We start from the raw sequence: 25,890 nt of genomic DNA, 5'->3' as shown, positions 1-25,890 counted from the left end.
CCCCGCTGCAGCTCTTATGAGTAGGTGCTGTGGTCAATCCCAGCCAGGCATGACCTCCAGCTCCAGCTTTTGCTGGAGCAAAAACAGTGGGCGGTGTGTGATGCTATGTAGCTTAGCCTGGTCTCCCACATGGGCAGGGATCTCTCCTCTGAACAACTGCTTCTTAGTTCCCTTGATTGCCTATGAGTGTAGTGACATAGTCCAGGGAAGCCCCCAGAAGTCATTCCTCTCATGTCAAACATGCCCTCTGCTGCTGCCAATTCAATATGTCTGCAGATCCCACCCCACCCCACCCCACCCCACCAGGGCCCAGGTTAGTGTGTCCTGGCCTGGTGTTCCCTGCATACTGACATGGTTAACCTGTTTGGCATTAACCAGGCTCAGAATGCCTGCCAACTACTGGCTGTGTTTCTCCCAGCAATATAACACTTGTCTAAGTATAAGGAACCTCTGCAGCTGTCTACATCTGGGCAATAGGTTTTTGTTTAAAGGAAAGTTTGTGCTATTCAGCAACTTTTTAGCCCCAGATAGCCAAAAATAGAATAAAACAAAAATGGTCATCTTTGCCTGAAAGCTATTGCTATTTATTAGGTGAATCCAGTCTTCCATTGTTATTACTTAGAAGGTAGGTTTGCAGTGTCAGCTGCAAGAGTTTATAAATGACTTTCTATAGTGATTTTAAAGTACAAGAACCTAAATGGATTTTGTAATAGTCTGTGGTCAGAAGTTGAGTGATACAGAGTTACCTTAGAGCAGGTGCTTAAGGTTAAAGGACTTTTATCTCATTTGGAGGCACAGACCTAGTAGATAAATTGTTTGATTAGAAATATCTCCTTGTATGCACCCATGCGTGTGTGTGTGCGCGTGTGTGTGTGTAAGACTCTCAGAACCAGGATCAAAGGCCTGTGACATTTCAGAGCCCTTGGAGCTAAATCGACTGCAGCTTGCAAGGCTAACGGCATCTTCTGCGACTGGGGAGAAACAAGTGATTAGATGCCCTCTGGTCTTGTACTCTGTGCCCTGTGTCTTGGTTCCCAGGAGGCTGCGGGTCTCCAGTCAGGATATGGTTCACACCTCTGGTTTCTCCATGACTTGTGTGGTTTGAGGAAGCCTCTTGCCAACTCCACAGCTTCCGGAGTATGAGGGGTCTTTGTGGTTTTGGTGACGTGAGAGGTGATGGTCTGTGAGCTGTGCTCCTGCAGCCAGCTATTGTTTCCTCCATAAGCCCTGTGTGCGGGCCAGGCAGGTCCGTGGTGTTTTCTCTGTACCCTGGCAGGCTGAGTCTCAGCCATACCCTCTCTGGCTCCTTATGTTACTGTTAAGTGTCGTGGACAGTGCTGTGCAGCCCATGCCATGACCTCCACTTCGTTTGCTTCCTGCAGTCTCTCAGCTAGTGGCATGGGGCTACCCACGGTGCACACACCTCAGATTTGACGCTCTTCCTCTTGTCAGATCTCACTAAACTAATGGGTCCAAGTGTTGGGAGGTCCAGCACTGTATCTCTCGAGTCTTTCCCTTTGCAGGCAGGATCCATCACTTCACAAATTAGTGTGAGAGGAAAAGAGAGCAGTCGCCAACGTGCATCAAGGCAGCTTTGTCAGATTGCTTTAGGAGAGCACACAGTCTCAAATGATTGATCCTGGTATGCCCATTAAAATGCATAACCTCTAATTTTGATTTTGCTTTAGCATTAAAAACAAACCAAAAGTATCAGCAGTAATAATCACCCTGGTTATATTTCAAAAGTTGGCAGTTGAGTGAGAACTTAATTGTAAATCTGAAGTAGAAAAATTCTCAAGCCTTGGTGGCAGTCACAGCTCCTCGCTCCTGCTGAGATCTCAGGCTGGGAGAGACTGAGGCACCGAGAGGGCTGTTGGGTACAGGTAGGGTTGTATTAGGCATTTGGGGCTACGTGAAAGCAAGAAAGAACCTTGAAAGTTTACTGAGAAATCTGGAAAACTGGAGCCACTGCCCCAGTGATCATTATACGATTGGGTATTTTCTAACATTAAACCTGAGTTTCTAAAGGTTCCTGAACAGCAGAACGGATGAGGTGAGACCTGAGGCTGTAGGCTGGCCCTGGTATATGCAAGGGTGATGGTGCTCTGCTGACAGTTGTATTGATTTCTTCCCTTGTGGATGACACAGCCAGACCAAATCCATTTGGAATGCCTGGGATGATGCCGCCCTATGTACCCCCTCAGATGCTCAACATTCCACAGACCTCTCTGCAAGCAAAGCCCCCGGTAAGCTATCTATGGCTGGGGGCGGGCAGCTGGCTTTGGGTGCTGCACGTGTGTCATTTCAGCAAATGCTTAAGTCAGTTCTTAAGCTACTGGATTGATTAATGAGGTAGAAGCCAGTGTTGATTTAAAAATTAACAGGGGGGGCAACCTGGGCTTGCATCTGGCCCTGTACCTCTACCTGTGCCTAATGTCCTCTGCTTTATGCCCCACAGGTGGCCGGCCCAGGGGTTACTCCTGGCCAAGGGCCATACCCCTACAGTCTGGACACGAGCGGGAAGGCCCTGGTGGAGCAGAACAGCTACAGCAACATTCCGCATGAGGGGAAGCACACGCCGCTGTATGAGCGCTCCTCACCCATCAACCCAGCCCAGGGCGGCAGCCCCAACCATGTAGATTCTGCCTACTTCCCTGGCTCTTCTACGTCATCGTCTTCAGACAACGATGAAGGCAGTGCAGGGGCAACAAAGTGAGTAGGCACTGGTCTTATGGGGCCACCTGCGGGCACAGCTGTGCACTTCTGTGTTCATAGGCATTTGTAATGGGTGTGGGAGGGTCACTGTGTTCAGCCTAGGACTGGCCTGGAGGAATGAGGCCACAGAAGAGGATGGCCTTCTCTGAAGGGTCCCAGTCCAGGGCCTAGGACTTCAGGAAGCTTCCCTGGAATGGCTTTGTCTCCTACTCCAAGGGCACTACTCTTCCTATCATGTACCAGCTCCCACCACTCCCACAGAAAGCCCTCTGGAGCAAGAGGACGCTGCATTTCCTCATTTGCTCCTAATCCCGCAGCCTGATGAGACTGTTGATGAACACTGCCTGGTCCAACTACAGAAGGTGATCTCTACCCATGCTGCTGCGCTGCTCCTTGAGGAGTGCCACAGTTCATGGATGCAGTTAGGATCTGATTGAGGAAATCTAGGATGCACAGCTCTTTTGAACTCTCCTTTATGTTGTATCACCTATGGCAATGATGTTTCATTTCTGCTCTCTGTCTGTCCACCTGTGGAATGGGAGCAAGTGTCTGCTGATCTTAGAGGTGGCAGTTAGTGAAAGTTCATTGCACCAGAGAATGCCTCACCACGGAACACGATGAAACTTGAAGTTTCATTGCCGCTTGAGCAGGTCTAAAACTCTTATTCTAGAGTTTAGAAGTTGATTGTTACATATTTTCCTTTTACACTTTTAAATTACCCTTCTAGCAAGATAAATTACCCTTCTAGTCTGATATACATTTTTTAAAAAAGATGTATTTATTTTTATTTAGAAAGTCAGATATACAGAGAGGAGGAGAGACAGAGGAGAAGATCTTCCATCCGGTGGTTCACTCCCGAAGTGAATGCAGCGGTGGATGCTATGCCGTTCCGAAGTCAAGAGTCAGGAACCTCTTCCAGGTCCCCCATGTGGGTGCAGGATCCCAAGGCTTTGGGTTGTTCTCCACTGCCTTCCCCGGCCACAAGCAGGGAGCTGAATGGGAAGTGTGGAGCTGCTGGGATTAGAACCGGTGCCCATATGGGATTCTGGTGCATTCAAGACAAGGACTCTAGCTGCCAGGCCACTGTGCCGGGCCCTGGACTTTGTTTTAAAAGTAGGTTTTGGGGCTGACATGGTGGTGTAACCGCTAATCCTGCACCTGCAGCACTGGCATTCCATGTGGGTGCTAGTTTGTGTCCTGGCTGCTCCTTTTCAATTCAGCTCCATGCTTCTGCCTGGGAAAGCAGTGGAAGATGGCTCAAATCCTTGGGCCCCTGCACTCACGTGGGAAACGCAGAGGCGGCTCTTGGCTGCTGGCTAAAGATGGCCTCAGTTGTGACCAATGTGGACATTTGGGGAGTGGACGAGGGAATGGAAAAGTCTCTGTCTTACTGTCATTTCTGTTCATCACATGGGTTAAGGTGTATACAGTAGAAAGCAAAGAGCTAGTTTTACATATTAAATGTCAAATACCAAATGCAGCACAGACACTAAAATAAATGGGCTGGCTTCCCAGCAGTAAGCCAGTGGCATCTTTTTTCCCAATTTTTATTTATTTGTTTATTAAATTTTAAAAATTGCATGTATCCTTTTTAAAAAAAAAAAAAAGATTTATTTTTATTACAAAGTAAGATATACAGAGAGGAGGAAAGACTGAGAGGAAGATCCTGTGTCCAATGATTCACTCCCCAAGTGAGTGCACGGCCAGTGCTGCGCCGATCCAAAGCCAGGAGCCAGGAACCTTCTCCAGGTCTCCCACTTGGGTGCAGGGTCCCAAGGCTTTGGGCTGTCCTTGACTGCTTTCCCAAGCCACAAGCAGGGAGCTGGACGGAAATTGGAGCTGCCGGGATTAGAACTGGCTCCCATATGGGATCCCGGTGCATTCAAGGCGAGCACTTCAGCCACTAGGCTACTGGGCCCAAAAATTCCATGTATCTTTTACAGAATGTTGAGTGCCAAGTTTATGAAAAAATTTTTCCAATTTCTTTCCGCATATAATCTCTTCATATCTGATTCTCATAGCATGTACTCTCTCTGAAACACTCTTAAAATTTTTTCCCATAATAGTAATTTGCTTATGTATTTTTATGTATGTAAAGTATATATATTTATGTATATGTATATATTTTTTAAAATGTAAAGTTTTTAATATTGATTACATAGTTCAGAGGGTTATGTACCCATGTTGGCCTCTGATTAGCGTCACGTGGGTGGAGGAGTGGAGGAAGGTGAGAAGAAGATAAATGTTTCAGTTCTTTTTTTCTTTCTCGCGTGTTTATCGGAGTGTGGACAGCACCCCGGAATGGGGGATGATGACTTGATGATGCCTCAGAGACCCTGATGTGGAGAAGAATGTTCTGAGGGTGTTACTTAAGTACTTATAGTTCTGAGATGTCAGCTTCATTGTGCCAGCGTTGAGAAAATCTTTGCAAGGTCTAGGCTGATCTGGTTCACCTCAGTGCATCCACAGACCTAGACACTTGTTGCAAAGCATGTAGGAGAGTTCTGCTTTCCATCCTCTTTGGAGGCACTTGGTATCCTCTGCTGGCCTGGAGGAGCTCTCTGTTAAAGTCCTCTGTGTGCATCTGAGTATGCTTGCCATTACACGAGCATCCCAGCAGCTTGAGGGAGGGTCAGTCCCCATACGTGCGCTTGAAGGTCAGACGACAAATCTTGTGGTCTTCCCTGAGGATAAAGTTTGAGTCCAGTGATCCAGTTGGGCAGTTCTGGCTTTATTCTAGATTAAATATATATATATATATTTATATATATATATTTAAATCAAATATATATCACATATAAGTCAAATATATATATATATTTAAATCAAAATAGCATTCTTGGTTTTCCTACTGGTGGCTTTCTGGTCTTTGTAGTTGTGTTTTGGTTATATAGAACATTCTGTTGAATGCTTGTGTAGATAGTTATTTTATATTGCTTTCAGGGATTCGTTCATTCTGAGATTGCCGAATTCAAGTTTCTGAGTTTTATATCTTTTCTAGTTATTAGCTCAATACAGAGCTGTAAAGAACTCAAATATTTGAAATTATAATATGGAATGTCTGCCATGATCCCACCTCTAGAGTGGTAGCTGTGACACAAGTGCGGGAAAGTCTGTGGTTCAACAGGAACCCTTATTGATAGCTGGAGGGCATACAGAATGACAGAATGATAAAGTTATTGGAAGAAAGTTCACAATGTTTTTTTTTAAGGTTTATTTATTTTTATTGGGAAGAAAGATTTGTAGAGAGAAAGAGACAGAAGGATCTTACATCCATTGGTTCATTCTCCAAATGGCCACAGTGGCCAGAGCTGAGCTGATCCAAGGCCAGGAGCCAGAGTTGCTGCTGAATCTCCCACTCAGGTGCAGATTCCCAAGGCTTTGGGCTGTCCTCTGCTGCTTTCCCAGGCCAATAAGCAGAGAGCTGGAAGGGAAGTGGAGCAGCCAGGGCATGAACTGGCACCACATGGGATCCTGGCGCATGCAAGGGGAGGATTAGCTAGTTGAACGATCGCCCTAATGAAGATATTATCATCAATCTTGTCCCCAGACTGCATGGCTTCACCTGCAGGTGGAAGAGGGAAGCTGCTTGACTAGTGGGGTTATTCATAGAAGTTCTGACAAGCCCAAGGAAAACATTTTGTCTTTTCCCGACCTTTTGTGCCCACCATGGAACCTGGGACATTCCCCACTGGTGTTTTCCTGTTGAGTCCCAGTCAGGGAGATTAGATACCTAGTTGGTGTGGGAGGAAACAAGATGTAGTTAGGCCAGGCATTTGGGAGAATACCCCCCGCCCCGCCCCCAGCACCTGCGCCATGGGCCAACCTTCCTTACACACACACACACACACACACACACACACACACACACACACACACACACACACACGTTTCCTTACATGCAATGTAGTATATTCCATTGTGGTTTGATCTCTTTCTAAATTTAATTCTTCCTGTCTTGGGTTTATTTGCTTTCATTGTTATCTGTTAACAGAAACTAAGAGATACCCATGTATCCCAGTAACTGCACATTGTGTGTTGGTCAAGTACACATGCATAGCATATTCCATCTCAGCATAACCACTCTTCTGTCCAGAAACCTTGGAGAGGAAGTTGCTTGGTGACTTTATAGCTTGCTATTTTCCCCAACTTTGTTCAGAAAAAGTCCTGCATGTTCCTACTGAAGCGTCCTCAGCAGTTGGATCCCTGCAGAGTCTCTCATGGTGCTGAGTGCCCAGCAGCTGCTGTCTGGCTGGTGTCAGTTCTTTTCTGTCACTTGCTTTGTTCCTTGTGAAGTGTGTGTGCATGTGTGTTGAGAGAGACCTGCCTGCAGCCAGATTTCTTGCGATATTGTGGAACAGTAGTGTGTGTTAATGAGTTTGGATTTTATTCTAGTTACTTTTTTGTGTGGCTGTGAATTGATTCCTTCTTTAGAAGCTTGACTTTTGTCATTAAACCTTCATTATCTTTTAAAGCTCTTTCCTTGTGCTAACTTTTAAAAATTTGTTTATTTGAAAAGCAGAATTGGTGAGAGAGGGAGAAACTGAAAGAGAAAGAAATTCCATCCTCTGGTTAACTCCCTAAATGGTCACAGCAGCTGGGGCTGAACCTGGCTGAGCCAGGAGCCAAGGTTCCATGTTCCATTTTGTTTGCAGGTACACTAGCAACTAGCTGGGTCAGAAACAGATTAGCCAGGACCTCAACTATTGCTCCTATAGGATGCAGGCATCTCAGGAGGCGACTCAACCCACTGTGCCACAACACCAACCCCCTGTTGTTACATCATGATGGTGGGGGATGTGAGGAGATTCAATGAGAGTCACTTTCCTACAGACTCCCGTGAGTCAGCTTCCCCATGCTGCAATATGAGTTACTGAAACCTCTGTACTGCTTAGATGATTCTAAGTATCACCTCAAGGCATATATAAAACACTTTAAAGCCTAATCCATCTGTTTCCAAAGCACGGCGCTTGCCATATTCACATATTTTGTTTTCTTATGTATGTTGTCAAGTAATATAGTTAGCCTTTCAAAATTTATAGGATTTCTTGAAAATTTGGTTATTGGCAACATGCTTTTCAGGAAGAATTTTAGCTTTTACAGCATGAATTGTTAGTAGATCATCGTCTGATGGCTCTGGAGACAGGTAGATGCTTTCCTAATGCATGACCTCTCCACCGACTGTCCCAGGACTTGATGATGACCGAGATCCACTGGGGCAGGTCTCTAGGGTGTCTGCTTGTGTAATGACACCCAGTTGATTGTCAGCTTGGTGACACTGGGACATCTTTGCCGTTCTGAAGAGCAGGATTTGTGAGCGGTGTGCTGTGCTCAGCTTTTCACCACTGCATCCTGGTTTCCTTCCCCTCAGGACCTCCTGAGCTTTCCTAGCATCTTCACTGCCTGGCCTTCTCTCTGCTTGTCAGTGAAGCAGATCCTTCCACAGCCCCAAGGGAGCTTGCCCTGACGGTGATGGCACCTGGCTGTCATGGGAGCTCCGCTCCTCTGATCTGTGCAGAGTGGAGACTTTACTGGGCTGTAGAGACCTGGAGCAGCCTGGGTACAATGACAGTCTTTTCATGTTGAGTATGCTTGTCATTGACCAGAAAGTCTCATTGTGTAGATCAAGGAGCTGGCATGAGGCTGTGCCATCTCATCTCTGCTCTTCTATAATTTTTTAATGGCAGAACTAAAATTAAGTTGACCAGAATATAAAATTAATGGGTCCTGAAATCTTTAAATCTGTCACACAGCTTGCTCAGGAAGGGAAGCAGGGGCCAGTGAGGCACACTGGGTTGTCTGTGGTGAGCAGTGTTCTGAGATGCTGTGCAGGGTCTATATCCCATCCTTATCACCTGAGGCATCTGATGTGCTTGGGCCCTACTGTGGGTCTGTGCACTGCTGATCCTGTTCCTGCAGGACAGCTCCGTTCCAGACACATGGGGACCTGTGTTCATTAATTTCAGCCATGTGTCTGGGTCTGCTCTGTTTTCATTTTTAAAGTGCTGGTTAAGCCAACCACATTTTCTTAGGCTACTAACTGGTTACAGTCAGTTTTATAACAAGTGCTTAATGTTATCCTAAATAACCATTTTTCAAATACTTGCTTGCTAAATCTTCCCTTAATCTAAGTGCACTTTCCTGGCTAGCCTGGTTTTGCAATCTGAGTCATCTGTCCCTTGCCAGGACCGATAACATGTCTTTCCATGGATAAACTGGATGTGCTATACGTGTTGTCACCTTACATTTTTCTAAGTGATGTGACATTGACCTTATTAACAGAGAATCTCATCCTGGGCAGTAGTAGTCAGTTACATGACAGGACCTGTAGGGGCTCCCGTTGGTGCTTGGAGTTTTGTCCTGGCCGGACTTTTGTGTCACTTCTGTGCCCACTCTGATTTTGTGCTCATCACAGAAGTTTGGGCTGCCAGGGGCTCCTGAGTTAGTCCTGTTTGGAGCAGGAAGAAATTTTCTTGTGTTAGAGTTCTATCTAATGCGGTAGGGTGTGAGATTAGCAAAGCATGCAAAGTATATAATTGTTAGTCTGTAGGTGTTGTTGTGGATTCTCATTCTTGTCAGCTTCTCGGAACATGATTCAAAGGAAACAGTAATCATGTCCTTTTTTACCTTCAGCCACATCAGCGGGAACAAGATTGGCTGGGAGAAGACAGGAAGCCATGCAGAGCCTCAGGCACGGGGGGACCCAGGAGACCAAACAAAGGTACAAAGCCTGTTCCTTTTATTCTCTAAGTCCTGGCTCTCTGTACAGTATTGTGCTGGTGATCCTTTTAGAGACAGACTTCCCTTCAGCTTGCTGTCAGTGATATGTGCTTTCTAGGGGAGAGCAGGGCTCAAAGTACCCGTGCCAATCCTCAGCCTTGCAGTCTCCCTGCAGCCCCTGCCCTGCTGGTTGTGGTGCCCAGTTCAACTCTGCTTCCTTGAAGGATTTTGTAAGGATTAGCTGAGAAAGTACCTGGGATGTATATTTTAAAAATAACGATTAATTCCACTTCCTCCTTCCACCTGTTAATAGTGATTTGAACAAATATGTTTTTACTTTGCAAACCATCTCTACCACATGTAGTCCTTAGGAACAGGCAGGGCTGCAGAAAGGATCGTCCTTCAAATAAGCAACAAAATTGGTGTGTGAAAATCTGGTGTTTTCAAAACACTTAGAGTTGCTTCACATCTGCATTCTTGTGGAATGGAAAATGTGGAAAACTCTTGAATTATCTGTAAGTTATGCTTCTTAAGACTAATTTTGGTCCTTTGTATTTCAAACAATAAAATTAAACTCGCAGTCAGTACCATTGCAAAGAATGTTTTGTTCCAAAATGGAATGTTATATATCATTTTAGCATTAAATCAAACAATTGGTAATACTTATTTCCAACGTTTGTTCTGACAAGGGAGGAAAGTTCGTTTTGCAGATAATAATTGCTCTTGGAAACTGCTGAGACAGTTCAAACCATGGTGAGGCATCGCTCTTCTTCCCTCCCTTTTTATGTCCTCATTCCTGGGATCCCTCACTGAACTAGTCATGTGAGGTCCAGGCCCATTTCTGCCCTGTATACATGTGGCTTCCTGCAGGTACCTCAGTGTCAGTATTTATGCATCTGTGCCTTTGTTTTTAGTGGGATTAGCCTGTTGGTAGCTGCTTTAGTTCTTGCCTGCATCTAATTAATATAAGGCTTTATAATAATGATAGAGAATGGCTGAGTTTGGGTCTTGTGTTTTTTAGTACTACCCATGGCTGTGGAGAGTAAGACTGAGGAAGGCTTGGATTTGAATCCCAGTTCTCTGAGTCGTGGGCCACGTAACTGTGGTCAGCTTGCCACCCCTCCGAGTGCTGGCTTCCTCATCTGGAAAGATGAACAAGACCCCTCCACCCCCTACTGCCTATCAAAAAAAAGTGGAAACAGGGTGGGAGTCAGTGGGTACAGAGCGCCAAAGTCCTAAAGGAGGGGTTGGGGGCGGAGAGGTGTGGGTGGGACAGGACTTTAGACACCCCCAGCCCACTCGGGTGTGCGGGAAGACTGGACAGCTGAGAGCACAGGCCCACCCTCTGCTGCACAGCGGCTGTCTCAGGTGAGGGGTTAGCTTGAAGCACTCTGCTCTGTCCTTAGGACAGTTCTAGTTAGTCTGTCTGGAAAGGGTTTATTCTTTTCTTGGGCAGGTGGATGGGACCCAGTGCATTCAGGATGTATAGAAATTTGAAATTTGACATGAGGTTGTATCTCTCCCCGTTGCCCTATACTCTGCAGGCGGAGGGTTCGTCCACTGCCTCTTCAGGAAGCCAGCCAGTTGAAGGCAAAGGGAGCCAGATGGGCACTGTCCAGCCGATCCCATGCCTCCTGTCGATGCCCACCAGGAACCACATGGACATCACTACACCTCCCCTGCCCCCTGTTGCACCTGAGGTGCTTAGAGTGGCTGAGCACAGGCACAAGAAGGGTCTCATGTACCCTTACATCTTCCACGTCCTGACCAAGGTATTATCCAGGGTCCTTGGGGAGGCTTCTGTTGTCTGACAGGTGGTCTTCCTGCGGGTGTGTGGTCTTTGTGTCCTTTTTGAACCATTTCTCTAGCATAGTATACTGTTTGAAACCAAATTCACTTTGCCTTTCTGAGCCTTTCTGAGCATTGCACAAAAGATGAAAATTTATAGTTTTAAAATTAATTTATGAAGTCTCACTCTCCCCTTCAATTTGCCACTCTGCCCTTTGATTTATCATAAAACATTTTTGAAACTTCTAATGAAATAATGACACAGCATATTATTTTATGAGTTTCTTTTTTATTTCAATTTGAGAATTTTTTACATTGTAGTAGAACTTCAAAGAGTTCATGGAACATGTGTGTTATAGAAGAACATTGCCTGAATTTCAAACTTCTTTTGCACCAAAGTAAATTTAATTGTAATATTTGTAAGAGAGAAAGAGAGCGAATTTCTATCTCCATTTCCCCAGCGTCCATAATGGGCAGGGCTTGGCTGGGCACAAGCTTCAGCTCAACCCATTTCTCCCACTTGAGTGGTGGACACCTGTTTATCTGTGTCATCACCACGGTCTGCTAATGCAGATGGAGCCAAGAATTGAATGTGGACACAATCCAGTATGGAATATGGATGCCTCAGCTAGTAGATTAAAAGCCCACCCCTAAACTTTTAATTCCATTTTCCATGAACTGTTATCAGCGCCCTTGTATTTGTGTTGTATTTTAGTTCTGATTATCAGATATGGTGTTTTTTTCTTTACATTTGTTCATAGAAAATATTTTCCTCTTTTGAGTAGCTAATATCACTTAGTATATTTTGATTTGTTCATCTATCTCATTGAATACAATTTTAATAGCACTAATAAAAAATGGAATGAGAGATTTGGTTTAAGTCAACAAATGCAGTTTTTAACAGTGTCATAATTTCATTTTATTAGTGACATAATGTGTTCTTAAAATGTATACTTTTAATGTGGCATTAGTTGTTTCTAAATCTTTTAAAATGTATTTTTGTGTGTTTAGATTTCCTCAGTGATATGTAATCTCTGTGTTGCTTTAACCATACACCTACAGTCTAACAGGTTGTTTAACAGTGATCAGATTTGTCATGCAGTTGGTTTATTATTATGCATGATTGAAGTGTTTTCATCAATACCTAACCTACCATATATAATCAGACATTTTTCTGTTTTCTGCAATCCATCTGTGGTTTGTAAATGGAGTTAATAACTGAAAAAGACACTCCTGCTCCACAGTGTTCCTGAGGTGGACCTCAACTGTGAACCAATTCGGACATGACCTATTTTATACGTTAAAGAACGTGAAGAATATTAGGCCAGTGCTAGTTACTCAGCTCATTTAATTTTACTTTTAATCATAATTGCCTCTAAATCTCAGCTATTATTTGACATGGTATGTACCTGAAGTATCACTTTTCAAATTGTGATTATAAGTACATGTCTTTGAGTTCCACATAAATCATAAAGGATAAGTGAAATTTGTTCTTGTGGGAAAAGTATTTTGCTATGTACAAGAGACCAAAGTTTGGGGAAGGCATCTTTCAAAATGGCAATAAAGACATGGCTCCTCCTGCCCTGGGGACTGCTCGAGATGCAGGGCTCCCCAAGCCACCCACCGGGTCTGCATTTCTGGGTCTGAGGTGGGGGTGGTCAGCAGATTGCACGAGGGTTGCAAACTTCCAACATAACTTCTTCAGTTTGACTGTAGTTGACAAAAGCAAAATATATTTTTAGATTTTAAAGAAGTTTTTTCAATATGTTAACAAGAAGTTTAATTTAGACCATAGTGTGTATTATGTTCTGTGAGCCAAATGGCTCTGGTATTGAATTGACCAGTTTGATACATTTATAATGAAATGAAGCTTCGTGGTAATGGAAGTTGATATTCAGAGAAACACTCCCTAAATGAGAATGCTACATACAACACGTAATTACTGGATTTTAATGAATACAGAAGCAATTTGGCTAAGGGAAAAGACCAAGTTTGAAACTGAACATAAATTAAAGAAGGAACAAATGCTATGGAATTATTTCTGAAAGAGTATGTATCACTAAGTTCAGTGGACATTGACGATCATACATGTATTTTCACATCATGAATGTACCTGAATCAAATTGCTTGAGCATTACCTTGATACTTATCTTGATACCATACACCTGTGCCCGGTAGCACAGTGTTCTGGCAATCTCAGCTGCCAAAGGCTGCAGTTCTTCCCTGCTGTCTTGGTGGTCTGTCTGTGAGCCAGGTTAAGTTCACGTTCATGTATTGGCCCTGGAATGTGGGTGAAGTGGGGTGCTTCCCTTTTCTGCTTGCAGTGACACACTCACTGCACACTCCCCACACTAGAGTAGTGGGGTCTACCTTGTAATGGAGAGTTCCCTTAGGTACACCATTTTTAATACATGATAATTTTTATTAATCAGTTTGACAAAATTTGACCAATGTTAAATCCTTAGATTCCTCTGGGTCATTAAGAATTACAAATTTTATAACAAATGATCCTTTTGGCTTTCTAAAATAAAGTTGCAAAATCTCAGTGTTTTTTCTGCTATTTGTTGTGTAGTGTTATCTGTGTAGATTGTTTCAAAAAGTTTGGATCATCTGTGGCTTTCTTGTGTTCTTGGTTTCAGATTAAAAATAGAATGGTGTTGATTTTGTTTTATCTGTGGCATACGTATTGACCTTAGCCTGCAAAATCAACCCTCCTGATACCCCAGTACAGGCACGTTCTTAAGCCATTCGTTTGCAGTAGAATTGCGATGTCATTAATGGAGATAACTATAGTGTATTTCTGTAAGTTTATTGTAAATTCAACATGAAAAATGTGCAATATTATTCTGCTTTCTTCCATGCAAAGGGTGAAATCAAAATTGCTGTTTCTATTGAAGATGAAGCCAACAAAGACCTGCCTCCGGCCGCCCTGCTCTATAGGCCAGTTCGTCAGTATGTTTACGGAGTCCTGTTTAGTTTGGCAGAAAGCAGAAAGAAAACTGAGAGACTTGCTTTTAGAAAGAACAGACTTCCACCAGAATGTATGTACTGTGACAATCTGTTGTTTGTTTACCTCACTACCTCGTAAATCTCTTGTGCATTTGCTAAAGCCTTAGAAGACTCATGACTGAGTTGTCCTGACCCTACATGTCCAGGCAATGGGCCATTCCTGGGGTGGTAGGTCAGGGTGGAGGCTCTCAGAGCAGGAGGAGTCAGACTACTTCCTCAGTAACATCCCAGAAATGCTATTTACTCTTTTAGTAAAATTGATAGTTCTACTTTGAATGTTGGTCTGAATGCAGCCTTGGATTGCCGTCGCTCTGTGATGCCCACGTCTTAATTTCTGCTCTGGTTTATGCAGTACAGATCCATCCTCTGCCAAATTTTGGAGAGCAGGTCCACAGTGCTCTGGTGATGTTGTATACAGCTTTGTGGCTGTAGCTGCGGCCTTGTGACCCAAGGGGACATCACAGGGTTGCTATGAGGCACTGTGCGCTTGCAGCTAACTGACTCTGGGACATGGTGGTGGAAAGACAAAATATTATTTGAAATGTTGGTTGATATCAGGAGACTGTTTCATCTTGTGGCCCTATATTGTATTTTGGGAAAACAGTGCCTTCTGTTCTGGGTAATTTATTTTCCTGATGAAAGGAATGTAAAACATACTATACATTTAGTAGCAGATATAAGAAAGATCTCAAAACATGCAGTCTGAAATAAGAATATTGCAGATTGTGGAAATGGCAAATTCTAGATCACTTTTCAAGCAGGATCTTCAGACACATGCCACCTGTAATCTGTGTGGTGCTAAGTATGGTTCTGGTCAGGAGTGGAGTTGGCTACCTGGAGTTGTTTCTGAGCTCTGGAGCTTCCAGCCAGAGTCAGCAGATCCTTACCTTGCCCAAACTAACCAATCAGGCTTGGAAATGAAGCCCGCTTGGCACTCCTCCCTGGGGCTGGTTGTTTTGGAGCCCCTGCTGACACCGTGTGATAGGAGCCAGAAGGTGATGCCAGAGGCCCTTGCCTCCCACTCCTGTATCTCTGACAGCTGGAGATGCTGATCGGGCGCTTAGTGTCGTAGGTGGTATTTTCTGCAGAGATCTAGAACATAATCGCACATGCGTGTTTTTGTTTTTTTTCATTCTATAAGACTTGTCATTTACATGATCACTCACTGCCTTGCAGTCCTGTGGCCTGCCTGGCTCAGGCCCCTTTTGTATGTCACTCGTTTTCTTCTTTACTGCTAATGCCAGTGCCGTGCCAACGCAGTCCCACTTTGCTGGGACACCCATGCTACTGTGACACTCTGTCAGCTTCTGTGTGCTGCACTAGTGCCACAGTAAAAGATGGCCTTTCTTTATTTGCTCATGTGTCCCCAAAAGTTGCCTTTACCCAGCAGATCCTCAAGGACCTTTCAGCAATTTAGGCTTGTACACAAAACCTCCATCGCATCCTATGGAGTCAGATGTGGCTGTGACCTGCCTCTCTGGCTTCATAACCATCTGGCCAGATGCCAGGTTTCTCAGTCAGGAAGGATCCTTGTTCCCTATGCCCTGCTACAGATCTACAATGTATGTGCCTAACCTTATGCTGTTGTTCTTCCTGCCAGCTACTTTGTACCTGTGTTGGGAGATGTCCTTATGGGTCTAGGAGGCTGTCCTGTTAACATACCAAAGGCAGCACCTCTGAACAGTCAGCGTGCAGAGCATGTCTTTGCTGGAGGGAGGGAGGAAGTTGTTGGAAGCCAGATAAGGCTAGGGTTTCAAGGGTGTCCATCAATACTGACCCTACTCCAAGGGACCAGCTCTTCTGTGGTTAGAGGTCCTGGGAATGGGACCGTTGAGGAAAGACAGGAAAAGCTGGAATGAGTTGGTTAGGTATGTGAGGCTGCATGTGGAGCTACCATTGAGGGAAGGAGGCAGGAAGGCCCTGGAAAGGGTGGAGGCTGAGGCAGCTGGGAGAAGGCCGTGGGTTCTGAATTAAGAGGATGGTGGGGCTTGCTTCTTCCTGCTTCTCCTTCTCTGCACTTCACCTTCTTGTTCCCTTTTAAACATAGGAGACTGAATAGTTTGGTTATTGTTTTCTTTTGGTCTGTGGGAAGGAGCAGTAGAGGAACATATCAGAATAGAGAAAACTTAGGAACTTCTAGGTCGAAGTTGATGTTCTAGAGTCATGCAGAAGGAAGAGGAAAGAAAGGAGCGCATGCCCGGAGTGGGGTGCCTTTCTTGTGAATGCAGTAATATTGGGTGAGGATCCCTAAGGTTGGTTTGGGGAAAGAAAGAGGATGGGCTTTTCAGTGCCTTGAAGGACTGAGGGTAGATGTGGGTGCTGTCCACACCGAGGGGGTACAAAGGTTGCCTCTTGCCAATTATTGTTTCATACTTTTGAAAAATGTCAATAAGCTTTTAAATATGAATTCTTGAAGTCTTACTTTTGTATTACGCTCAGAGCAGAGTCTAGCAGGCAATTAGAATTGAATGAAAAACTAATATAGATGAATAGCTGATTGGAGGGACAGATCTGAAGTTGTTTGTGTTAGAAAACAACTCATTTGTGGGAGTGAGATCACATGCCAGACACTGGGGATCCTGGAAGGGCCAGTGCTCAACGAGTTGTAGTCTCTGCTCAGGTGGTTTATGTACTTGGGTTTTGACTTTCTCTAGGCATGGGAAAGTCGGTATAGGTTCGGGACAGGTGATATGCTGACTAGAAAGGTGAGATGGATGGCAAACTGATCAGTGAAGCTTTTACTGGGGTAGAAAGGGAATGTTCTGTACCTGGACAGAGTTTATTGTGCCCCTGGCATCTAACTTTTTAGGATAAGTCATCATTGTGCTATTATAAATAAAAATTTACTTATAAATAGAAGACATGCAAAGTTTGGCCTCTGTTTGAAAGTTGAGAGACCTGAGTTTGAACAGTAATTGTAGTTGATGAGATTTGATAAGAAGCTTCAGAATCTTGGTTTTAATGGGGAGCAGGTGAAACTGAACTGTTCAGAAACTCCTCCTCTCTCCCGCTGTGTCCAGAGAGTGTGCAGAGCCTGGAGACTGAGCAGGCCTTTGTGTGTACCTGGTGCGGAGATTTTCTGAGGCCCTGGCATCTCCTGCTGAATCAGCTGGCTGGACACTCACTCTGCTGGAATTCCTGTTAGCAGTTACACACTTCGTAGTATGAGTGAAAATACTGGAGCCAGTTGGCGCTATGGGTGAGATGGCAAACAGGTGTTCCGGGGCTGAAGCTGCCTGGCGGAGAATTCTCTACATGGCTTGGATGACAAGGTGGAGCCTTGCAACAGTGGCTGTCCTTGCTGTGGCCACCCTGGAAGCACATGGCGATGCTGTAGTATTCATGACACATGGAAGAAAGTCCCCGTGGAGACTGTCTTCCCCAGCTTGTCCATGGGTTCCAAGTGAGCCTGCTGCAGGGTCCTGTCGTGGCCTCTCTGGTGGGAGGTCTGTGACGTGTTATGACCTCAGAATCTTACTGTGCAGGTGTGTGCCTGTCAGTGAGCACGGTACCAATTAAGATTTCCCAAGAAGGCCTCCTTACAAAGAACTATTCAAAGAATATTCAAAGGTTTAAAGGGCGATTTAAAAATATTTCTCAGGAGAATTAAGGCATGTCTTCATTTGGAAATAGTCTCGTGAGTAAGGCAAATGATTAAATGTGCGTAATTTAAGTTTTCATGTGTCTTGCTGGTGTTTCATTTTTAAAGATGCCACCCTTGTGAAAATCATACCATATTACAGGTTGGCAGCTTTCTTGTTTCTGTCATCTCCAGGTTCTATAATTTTGCTTTTAAGCACTTCCTCAGATTCACTGCCTAATAAGGCAGTATGTTCATAGAATTCTAGTGTATTCTAAACCTTCTCAGCGGAGTCATATTGGGGCCTGATTGTGATGCTGCTGCAGTAAAATCTAGGCTTGGACAGTGCTCCTGGATTGAGGCATCACTTGTATGAATGAAAAATAGGGGCAAATTCCCTAGGCCACTATCCCCTAGCACTCTTCTCTCACCCCTCAGCCCATGTCTTTCTGCCCCCTTCCCCCTGTGTTCTTTCCAGGCATTGGGGATGGGGGAGGGCTGCAGTGATGGGGAGAGCACATGAAAACGACTTCAGTCTAAAAGGTTTTGTTTAATGAGGAGCCCCCACTAGGGGATGAAGAGTTCAGGACATAGGTATAGCTCAGTGATTTTGCATATCGTTTAAGTAATCTCATCTGTTTGATGAGATTGGCTTTGTTTTCTTTCCTCATCTCTGCAACAAATTGTTCCCATTGCCCCAACATTAAATAATAATAGGCTTACAGAAAGTAGGTGGACATACATTACAGACCTGCGGGATAGATGTGTGAAACTAGGACATATGCAGATAGCATGGGGATTGTTATAAAGGATTTCCCGTGTATTTTCCTGTACTTTTTAAGCTAACAAGACAGCTGAAAGGAACATTGACACTTTTTCTGGTACAAGTTGTCTTAGAAATATTTTTCCTTGTGCTTAATTGGAACTACTAATTTGACATAAATAAATTCTTTTGTGGATTACATTATGGAATGATAAGTTGTGTGCTGATAGATGTGCTAACTCAATATGTGTGGAAAAAAAATGGTTGTAAATGTTTTCTCCATTTGCTGTGAATGCTGCTTATAAATCAACCTTAATTTCCTTACAAAGATTCCTGGGAGTGGTAGTGACTGCTGTTTTACTCACAGGTGGGTGCTTGGGAAAGTAGATCATGCAATAGCCAGCCTGGTGCCACCGCTATTTTAAATGCCACCCTATAACTTAAATGTCTCTGAGTGTTGAGTTTCTAATATCCTGGGAACACCATGCCTTGGCAGAATGAGGGTTAAGAATGGTGTTTACCTCCGACACACCTGATGCCTGTTTACCACATGGCCTCAGGCTGGCCGGGGATGTGGATGTGTAGTTTTCTGGGTAGAGGGCTGCCCTTCCTTCAGGCAGCATAAGCTTAAGGGGAACATTCCCAGGTTTTTTGCTTTGGGAAGCATGGAGGTGCTCACAGGTGCGTCCGTGAGAGGAGAATGAATGCTGCCTGCACTCTGGGGCCTCAAGGAAGATTGCAGCAACGTTTCTACTAGATGGAAGGAATAGCTGTCATTGCATCCACCTTTTGTTTCTACCCTGATATGAGGGGGCTGCCATCTTCTTGTTGTGATTTGTTTTTTATGCTTTCCTAACAATCCCAGGAAAGCTGTCAGCAAGTGCACTGTGTTCATCCATCGCACAGGTCCAGGGAGTTGCAGGTTGGAACCACTCATCTGGTTGTGTCATTGCTAATTGGGGCTGGTGCCCTAGCAGCAAGCACAGACAAACTTTCTAACTGGCACTGTAGACTGTGCCAGTAGCCTGTCAGTGGGAGTCCTCTTACAAGGTGAGCCTTGTTTATTATTACTGGCCTGGGGTAGATCCGCAGCTCCACAGGTTCCTGAGGTAGCTGGTGGTGCTAGGAGAAAGTGCTCAAGATAGGACGGGAAACAATGGGTTTGTACAGTTGTTCTTTGGCCCCAGTTGTATCTTAAAGGGGTTTGGTCTGTGAAGATAATGCATGAGACACTTGGCCTCCAGTAACACAGAAAGCTGATACCCTGGGCTGCTTCCTGCTCATGTAAAAACACAGGTCAGTGTAAAGGAGAGGAAGGGAGTCTTATCTTCAGTCTTTTTAAAAGCAGGCTGTTTCCTAAAAAAATAGTTTTCTGGTAAGGAGAAAAGATAACTGCTTTCTTGGTGAGGATGTATGAAAACAGTTCTAGGCTTCCAGCTGGATGAGCTGAACTCAAGGTTTTCCGGTTCTTCGATCCTAAGGGTTCTTGTGGGTGTATTTCTGCCACTCAGCTGGCACTGATGATACCACCCCACCCAGAACCCTGGGCAGTGTCCAATCAGGCCTCCTGTCCCAAAGGCCACACCCCTGGGACAAGTCTGCATGCCCAGGAGCTTTGAAAACCCGACTTGCCCAGTTAGCTGCCTACTCAGTATTTGTTTCCTGAGAGCCGAGTAGTGCAGTGACATTCAAGATCCCTCCCACTTAATCCTGATACTGCTGGAAGCAGCCCTCTCCCCTTCCTGCCCACTTTCTCCCATTGCTTGATCCTACCCACCATAACCGGCGATCCACGTGGGCATACATTCTTTTTGACTATGTAAGCATCATCAAAAATAAAATAGATGTATTATTATTATTTAAAAGTAAAAATCCCTCCCACTTGGCAACGGGAACTCTCAGGATGAAACCAGGAGATAGCGATGCAGGTGAGTCAGGCATCCCTGGCAGCCTCCACCCTGGAGACTTAAGAAGCAGAGCTGTTCCCTTTACTATGTCTGCCTCCCGGCACCATCACTTCCACTGTGTGTCAGCCTGAAGATTGGACCCCTAGAATTATTGAATCGACAGGCACTACTTTTCAACGTAGTCATGTGGGGTGTTAGCTGATTTTACATAGTGTTAGCTGAGTAAAGGGTACCAAGTGCTTTTTACCTTTACTCATTGGGATTGTGTTTCACAGTAAGGATTCAGCCCTTAGGTCTGGGTGTTGCTCAGCTATTGCATGTGGTCCTGACCTTACTGGCCCAGGGCCAGCTGCTCAATAATACTTGTTACAGAATTGCCTGTAGGTTCCACAGCTGCTGAGTGGAGATGTACTTGAGAATTCTACAATAGGTAGATTGTCTAAGAAAAGAAGTCAGGGGCACTTTTGCTAAAGCACTGCCTGAACTCCCCCACCCCCAATGCAGACACAAATTTCCTGAATTGGGTGGAACCAAGCTTATTGTGAACATTGCAGGGAGCAACAGAAATGCCTTGCACTAAAGGCAAAGACACAGGTCGTCATAATCATTTGTCTGACTGCCTCTGTCCGACTGCCTCTGTCCTGTGCCATTGGCCTGTCTGTGAGAACCCCAACTACAGAGACAGGTGGGTGCCAGGCCCACCCAACTCAAGGCCCCTTGGGCCAGTGTTGTGGAGCGGCATGTCAAGCTTCCCTATGCAACGCTGGCATCCCATATGTATGGACACCAGTTCATGCCCTGGCTGCTCTACTTCCGATCCAGTTCCCTGCTTCTGGCCTGTGAAAGCAGCAGAGGATGGCTGTGTGTTTGGGCCCCTGTGCGAAGCAGGAGACTTAGACGAAGCTCTAAACTCCTGGCTTTGGCCTGGCCTACCTCTGGCCATTGTGGCCTTCTGGGAAGTGAACCAGCAGATGGAACATCTCTCTTTTTCCCTCTTCTCTATGTAACCATCTTTCAAATAAATAAAAATTTTAAAAATCCCACAGTATAATAGTTTTTAAAAAAAAGGGGACCCAGCACAGTAATCCTTGCCTTGCATGCACCGGGATCCCATATGGGCGCCGGTTCTAATCCTGGCAGCCTCGTTTCCCGTCTGGCTCCATGCTTGCGACCTGGGAAGGCAGTCGAGGACGGCCCAAAGTTTCGGGTTCCTGCACCCGCTTGGCAGACCCAAATGAAGCTCCTGGCTCCTGATTTCGAATTGCCTTGGCACTGGCAGTTTTGACCACTTGGGAGTGAGTCTCTGTCTTTTCTCTTCTCTGTATATCTGCCTTTCAATAAAATAAATATTATTATTATTAAGTCTTTTTTAAAAAAGTCTTCTACCCCTTGGCGCTAGTGCCTGCCAAATGAAATACACAAAAGCCTAAGAGCTCTAAATTAGAGAGTGAAAATGCCTTTTCAATTTTTTTTCTAGGATGAAAACAAAACATGATAAAATGATTGGTGAAAATTATTGAAAATGGCTGACAAAAGGGAAGGAAAGAAATGGCAAAGATAGAGGTTTAATAAGCATTTCTTGCCTGAGGAATCCCTTGAGGAATTGAAGATTCTGCAAACTTGAGCTCCATGGTGTGCTGTAGTGGGTTAAGCTGGTGCCAGTACCTGGGTGTCAGTTCAAGTCCTAGCTGCTCTACTTCTGATCCAGCTCCCTGCTAACATGCCTGGGAAAACATTGTGGCTCCAGTGGATGGAAGATTTCAGTCTCTCCATAACCCTGTCTTTTAAATATTTGAAAGGCAGAACTGATTTTACAGAAGGAAGGAAGGACAGATCTTCCATCCACTGGTTCACTCCCCAAATAGTCACTTGGCCAGAGTTGAGCCCAATTGGAGCCAGGAGTTAGGAGCCAGGAGCTTCTTCCAGGTTTTCCACATGTCTGCAGGGTCCCAGGACTTTGGACCGTCCTCTATTGCTTTCTCAGGCTACAAGCACGGAGCTGAATAGGATGTGGAACAGCCAGGACATGAATTGGTACCCATTTAGGATCTCAGTGCTTACAAGGTGAGAATTTAGCCACTGAGCCATCACAATAGACCCAATAAACCAATCCTTTAAAAAAAAATGATTGGTTGGTTTGAAGGAGTCTTAGAGAATGGGAGAAACAGGTCTTCTGTCTGCTAGTTTAGTCCTCCAGTGGTCTCTACAGCTAGAATGGAGCCAAATCAAAGCTAGGGCCAAGAAAGCTTGGCACTAGTCTCCCATGTCATGCACTGCTTTCCCAGGTACGTTACCCAGAAGCTAGATTGAAAATGCAGCAGCTGGAACTCAAACCAGTGCTCTAATATGGGATGCTGGCACAAGCAGCAGCCTAACATGCTGTGCTGTGCAATGGTCGTTGCCTGCCCTTTCCATGGGCCCTGTGCTGGTGCTGAGGATCAAGAGAGGAGCAGGAGGGGCTGGCTCATGAGAAACCCTGTGATGATTTATATGATGATCGCTGACCTGGGCTGGAACTCGGTGGAATGTGGTGGTGGTGGGTCTTAGATTGTGCGTCCAAGGACAGGGTTTGCTTGATACTATTGTTTTTATGTCTCACACCTAAAAAAGCTGAATAAGGGCAAATAAGTGTACAAACACATGTTAACATGAGTTAATGGACTTCAGAATAAACTTTTTGAATGTCTTGAGTATTCCTTTAACATTTAAATAAGATATTCAAGGGTAAAGGGGTGGAGTTTGCATAATGACAGCAGTAACTTTGTAAAAGGGAAACTTTCAGTGACTGTCTTCATTTGTGCCCCTGTGTCCTAATGGTCTGTGATTGTTCCCAGATGTGGTACAGTCAGTCACTAGTAAATGGGCCTTTGAATGAATGTTAGGTGGGTGCAAGTAATGTGCACCACATTGCTCTAGGATTCAAAATACTCTCCAGTTTTCTGACCTGGCCCTTGGCTGTAAATGGGCTGGCCCGGACGGCATGGGGCCTTGTGGGTCCCCACTCTGGTTCCGGTATTTACCACTTGTTACCAGCGTGCATCTAAATCTCATTATTGGTAACTTGCCTCAGGACAGTATGCTACTATGCAATATGCATCATTCCTTGTATTTCCCCACTGTGCTTCCCCTAATATATTTGAAAATTATGTGGGGAAATGGGCACATGTTTGCAAGAATTGATTCTAATGGTGGTAAAAACAAGTGTTGATGAAAGGTTGTTGGTTTTCTGTTCTGTCGACTTAGAAACTCTTGCCTCTGTGGGAAATGTTGGACAATTGTACACTCTGTCTTCAATCTCCCTGAGAATCATGACTGCTGGTATCCTGTGGGGTTGTAACACTTGGAGTGTTGCTTCTTCTTGTGTCCTACTGGATAGCCTTGGAAACAGTTTAATGGTTGTTATTTTTTCAAATCTAACTTTTGGAAGTTTATGTAAATAAGGAAGTTAGCTATGTAGCTCGGATTTTTCCATGTTAAAATAATAAGGAAATTACATCTGTGAGTTACACCACTGTTGTTGGTAAATCCATCAGTAGATTTAAAGTATCAGAGCTTTAACCAGATTTAAAGTATCTAATAACTGAGTTACATGTTAGTTATGTGGGGGAAATGAAGTCATGCTTTGCCTATGAAGACCTCTGTGGCCTGAGGACCTGAGTGGATGGTTAGTGGTACAGAGCAGAGAGCAGTGCAGCACTGCACTCGGGAGCCTGTGTCGTGGTGGCTTGCTGGGGAGAGGCCACTCTTCCTCTGCCAGGTTCATTGCTAGAGCAGCTTGTCTTTGTGAAGGCCAAATACCCATGAGATGATACCTGAATGAACCCTCTCTGGTTTTCTTTTCTGCAGTCTCGCCAGTGATCATTAAGGAATGGGCAGCTTACAAAGGGAAGTCTCCTCAAACCCCGGAACTGGTGGAAGCCCTGGCCTTCAGGGAGTGGACCTGTCCCAACTTGAAGAGGCTTTGGCTGGGCAAGGCCGTGGAGGACAAGAACCGCAGGATGAGGGCTTTCCTGGCCTGTATGCGGTCAGACACGCCTGCTATGCTCAACCCTGCCAATGTGCCCACCCACCTCATGGTGCTTTGCTGCGTTTTACGGTGGGTGCCAAGCCAAGTGCTTGCGGGAGGGGCACTTGGAACCCAGCAGGGGCAGAAGCGTGGTATGGGGCATTCTGAAAAGGACTTCTTAAGGATGATTTGTGTTGTCTGTTGGGGTTTGTCCTGATCCCATGTTTATAAATAATTTAGAATGCATAGCATGCTGGTGCTTTATGTACATGTACATGTAGTGTATGTGGTAAACATGTACATGATAGGTACATATAATATTGGTGATTTTAGGCATATTTTACTCTTTAGTCAAGATTTTGAAGTCAGGATGGGAAGGATTGTATTATACTTACGAAGGAAATTTGTTTCTTTTCCACCCTTGTTTACTGATTTTTTTATATTCCATTGGTCCATGTACTCACAGCGATCGGTTTGTTTGGGGTTGGAATCTAGTGTCTTATCTCATTGCTATGCTGTACAAGCTCTGGGCTTGGGAGGATCTCTGGTAGGTTCCTGATGCCGTTATCACCGACTGAGGGCTCCTTCTTTCTAGCCCTGCAAGATGCTGCAGGCAGATCTTATGTTTCCCCATTGTGGAACAGCCTTGTCCTAGTTGTGAGTGGATGCCACTGGCTGTTTGCTGACATTTATATCCATGAATTGGTGTGTATGCTGGATGTGGGTTTGTTGATTTTTTTGTTTGGTTTTGAAACAGTTTCAAATGTAGAAAAAATCACAACCACAGAACATGTTTGTGATTTTCTAATAATACTTTCCTGCATAACTGTCAGAATTGACCCACATGGATCCTTTGTATGTCCCAGGCATCTGTGCTTTTGGGGGTAGTCCTCCACCTAGGGATACATAGGTCTCAAGGCAGAGCACGGGCACGGGGTGGGTTTACCCTGTCTTCTGTGACTGCCACAGGTCTCAGGAACCTTGGTGATCTGCAGAACAGACTCTTCTCTGGGAACTTTCAGCCAATGGACCTTCTTGGTTTGCTTTATTACTTATTTAATTTGAGCTACATTCACATTTTCTAAAGCTTTCTTAAACTTTTTAAAGGTTTTTTTTTTTTTTTTTTTTTTTTTTTTTTGCAAGAGTTACAGAAAGAGGCTAGACAGAGGGAGCATCAAATTACTGCAACAGCCAGATCTGGGTCAGGTCAAAGCCAGGATCCTGCAACTCAGTCCAGATTTCTGTGTGGGTTGCAGGGGCCCAACTCAAGAACCCAAATCATTCACTGCTTTCCCAGATTCATTAGCAGGAATCTGGATTGGACAAACTCGCTTGTGTGGGATGCCGATGTTGCAAGGGACAGTTTTACCTGTTGTACCTTAATACTGTCTATTCCTTGAAT

General features: G+C 44.8%; 1 protein-coding gene across 8 annotated transcripts in view; it reads left to right on the top strand.

The window, feature by feature from the left end:
- The window catches only part of FAM120A (family with sequence similarity 120A), a 112,401-nt gene that overhangs the window by 63,958 nt on the left and 22,553 nt on the right, over positions 1-25,890 (top strand). For 5 of the 8 annotated variants that reach the window (XM_040963201.1, XM_040963200.1, XM_040963208.1 and 2 more), the window contains exons 6-11: positions 2,149-2,246; positions 2,459-2,712; positions 9,349-9,436; positions 10,980-11,207; positions 14,090-14,264; positions 24,329-24,578. In XM_040963201.1, coding sequence (XP_040819135.1) covers positions 2,149-2,246; positions 2,459-2,712; positions 9,349-9,436; positions 10,980-11,207; positions 14,090-14,264; positions 24,329-24,578 — 1,093 coding nt within the window. Of the gene's footprint in view, positions 1-2,148; positions 2,249-2,445; positions 2,713-9,348; positions 9,437-10,979; positions 11,208-14,089; positions 14,265-24,328; positions 24,579-25,890 lie in introns of all 8 variants that reach the window. The other 3 variants (XM_040963204.1, XM_040963205.1, XM_040963202.1) reach the window with 2 other exon arrangements.

The sequence above is a fragment of the Ochotona curzoniae genome, unplaced genomic scaffold, assembly GCF_017591425.1.
Source record: "Ochotona curzoniae isolate NIBS_2020 unplaced genomic scaffold, NIBS_Ocur_1.0 scaffold_3208, whole genome shotgun sequence".
Taxonomy (NCBI): Eukaryota; Metazoa; Chordata; class Mammalia; order Lagomorpha; family Ochotonidae; genus Ochotona; species Ochotona curzoniae.
The sequence above is the reverse complement of the archived record's forward strand: the minus strand, read 5'-3'. Positions and strand labels throughout refer to the sequence as shown.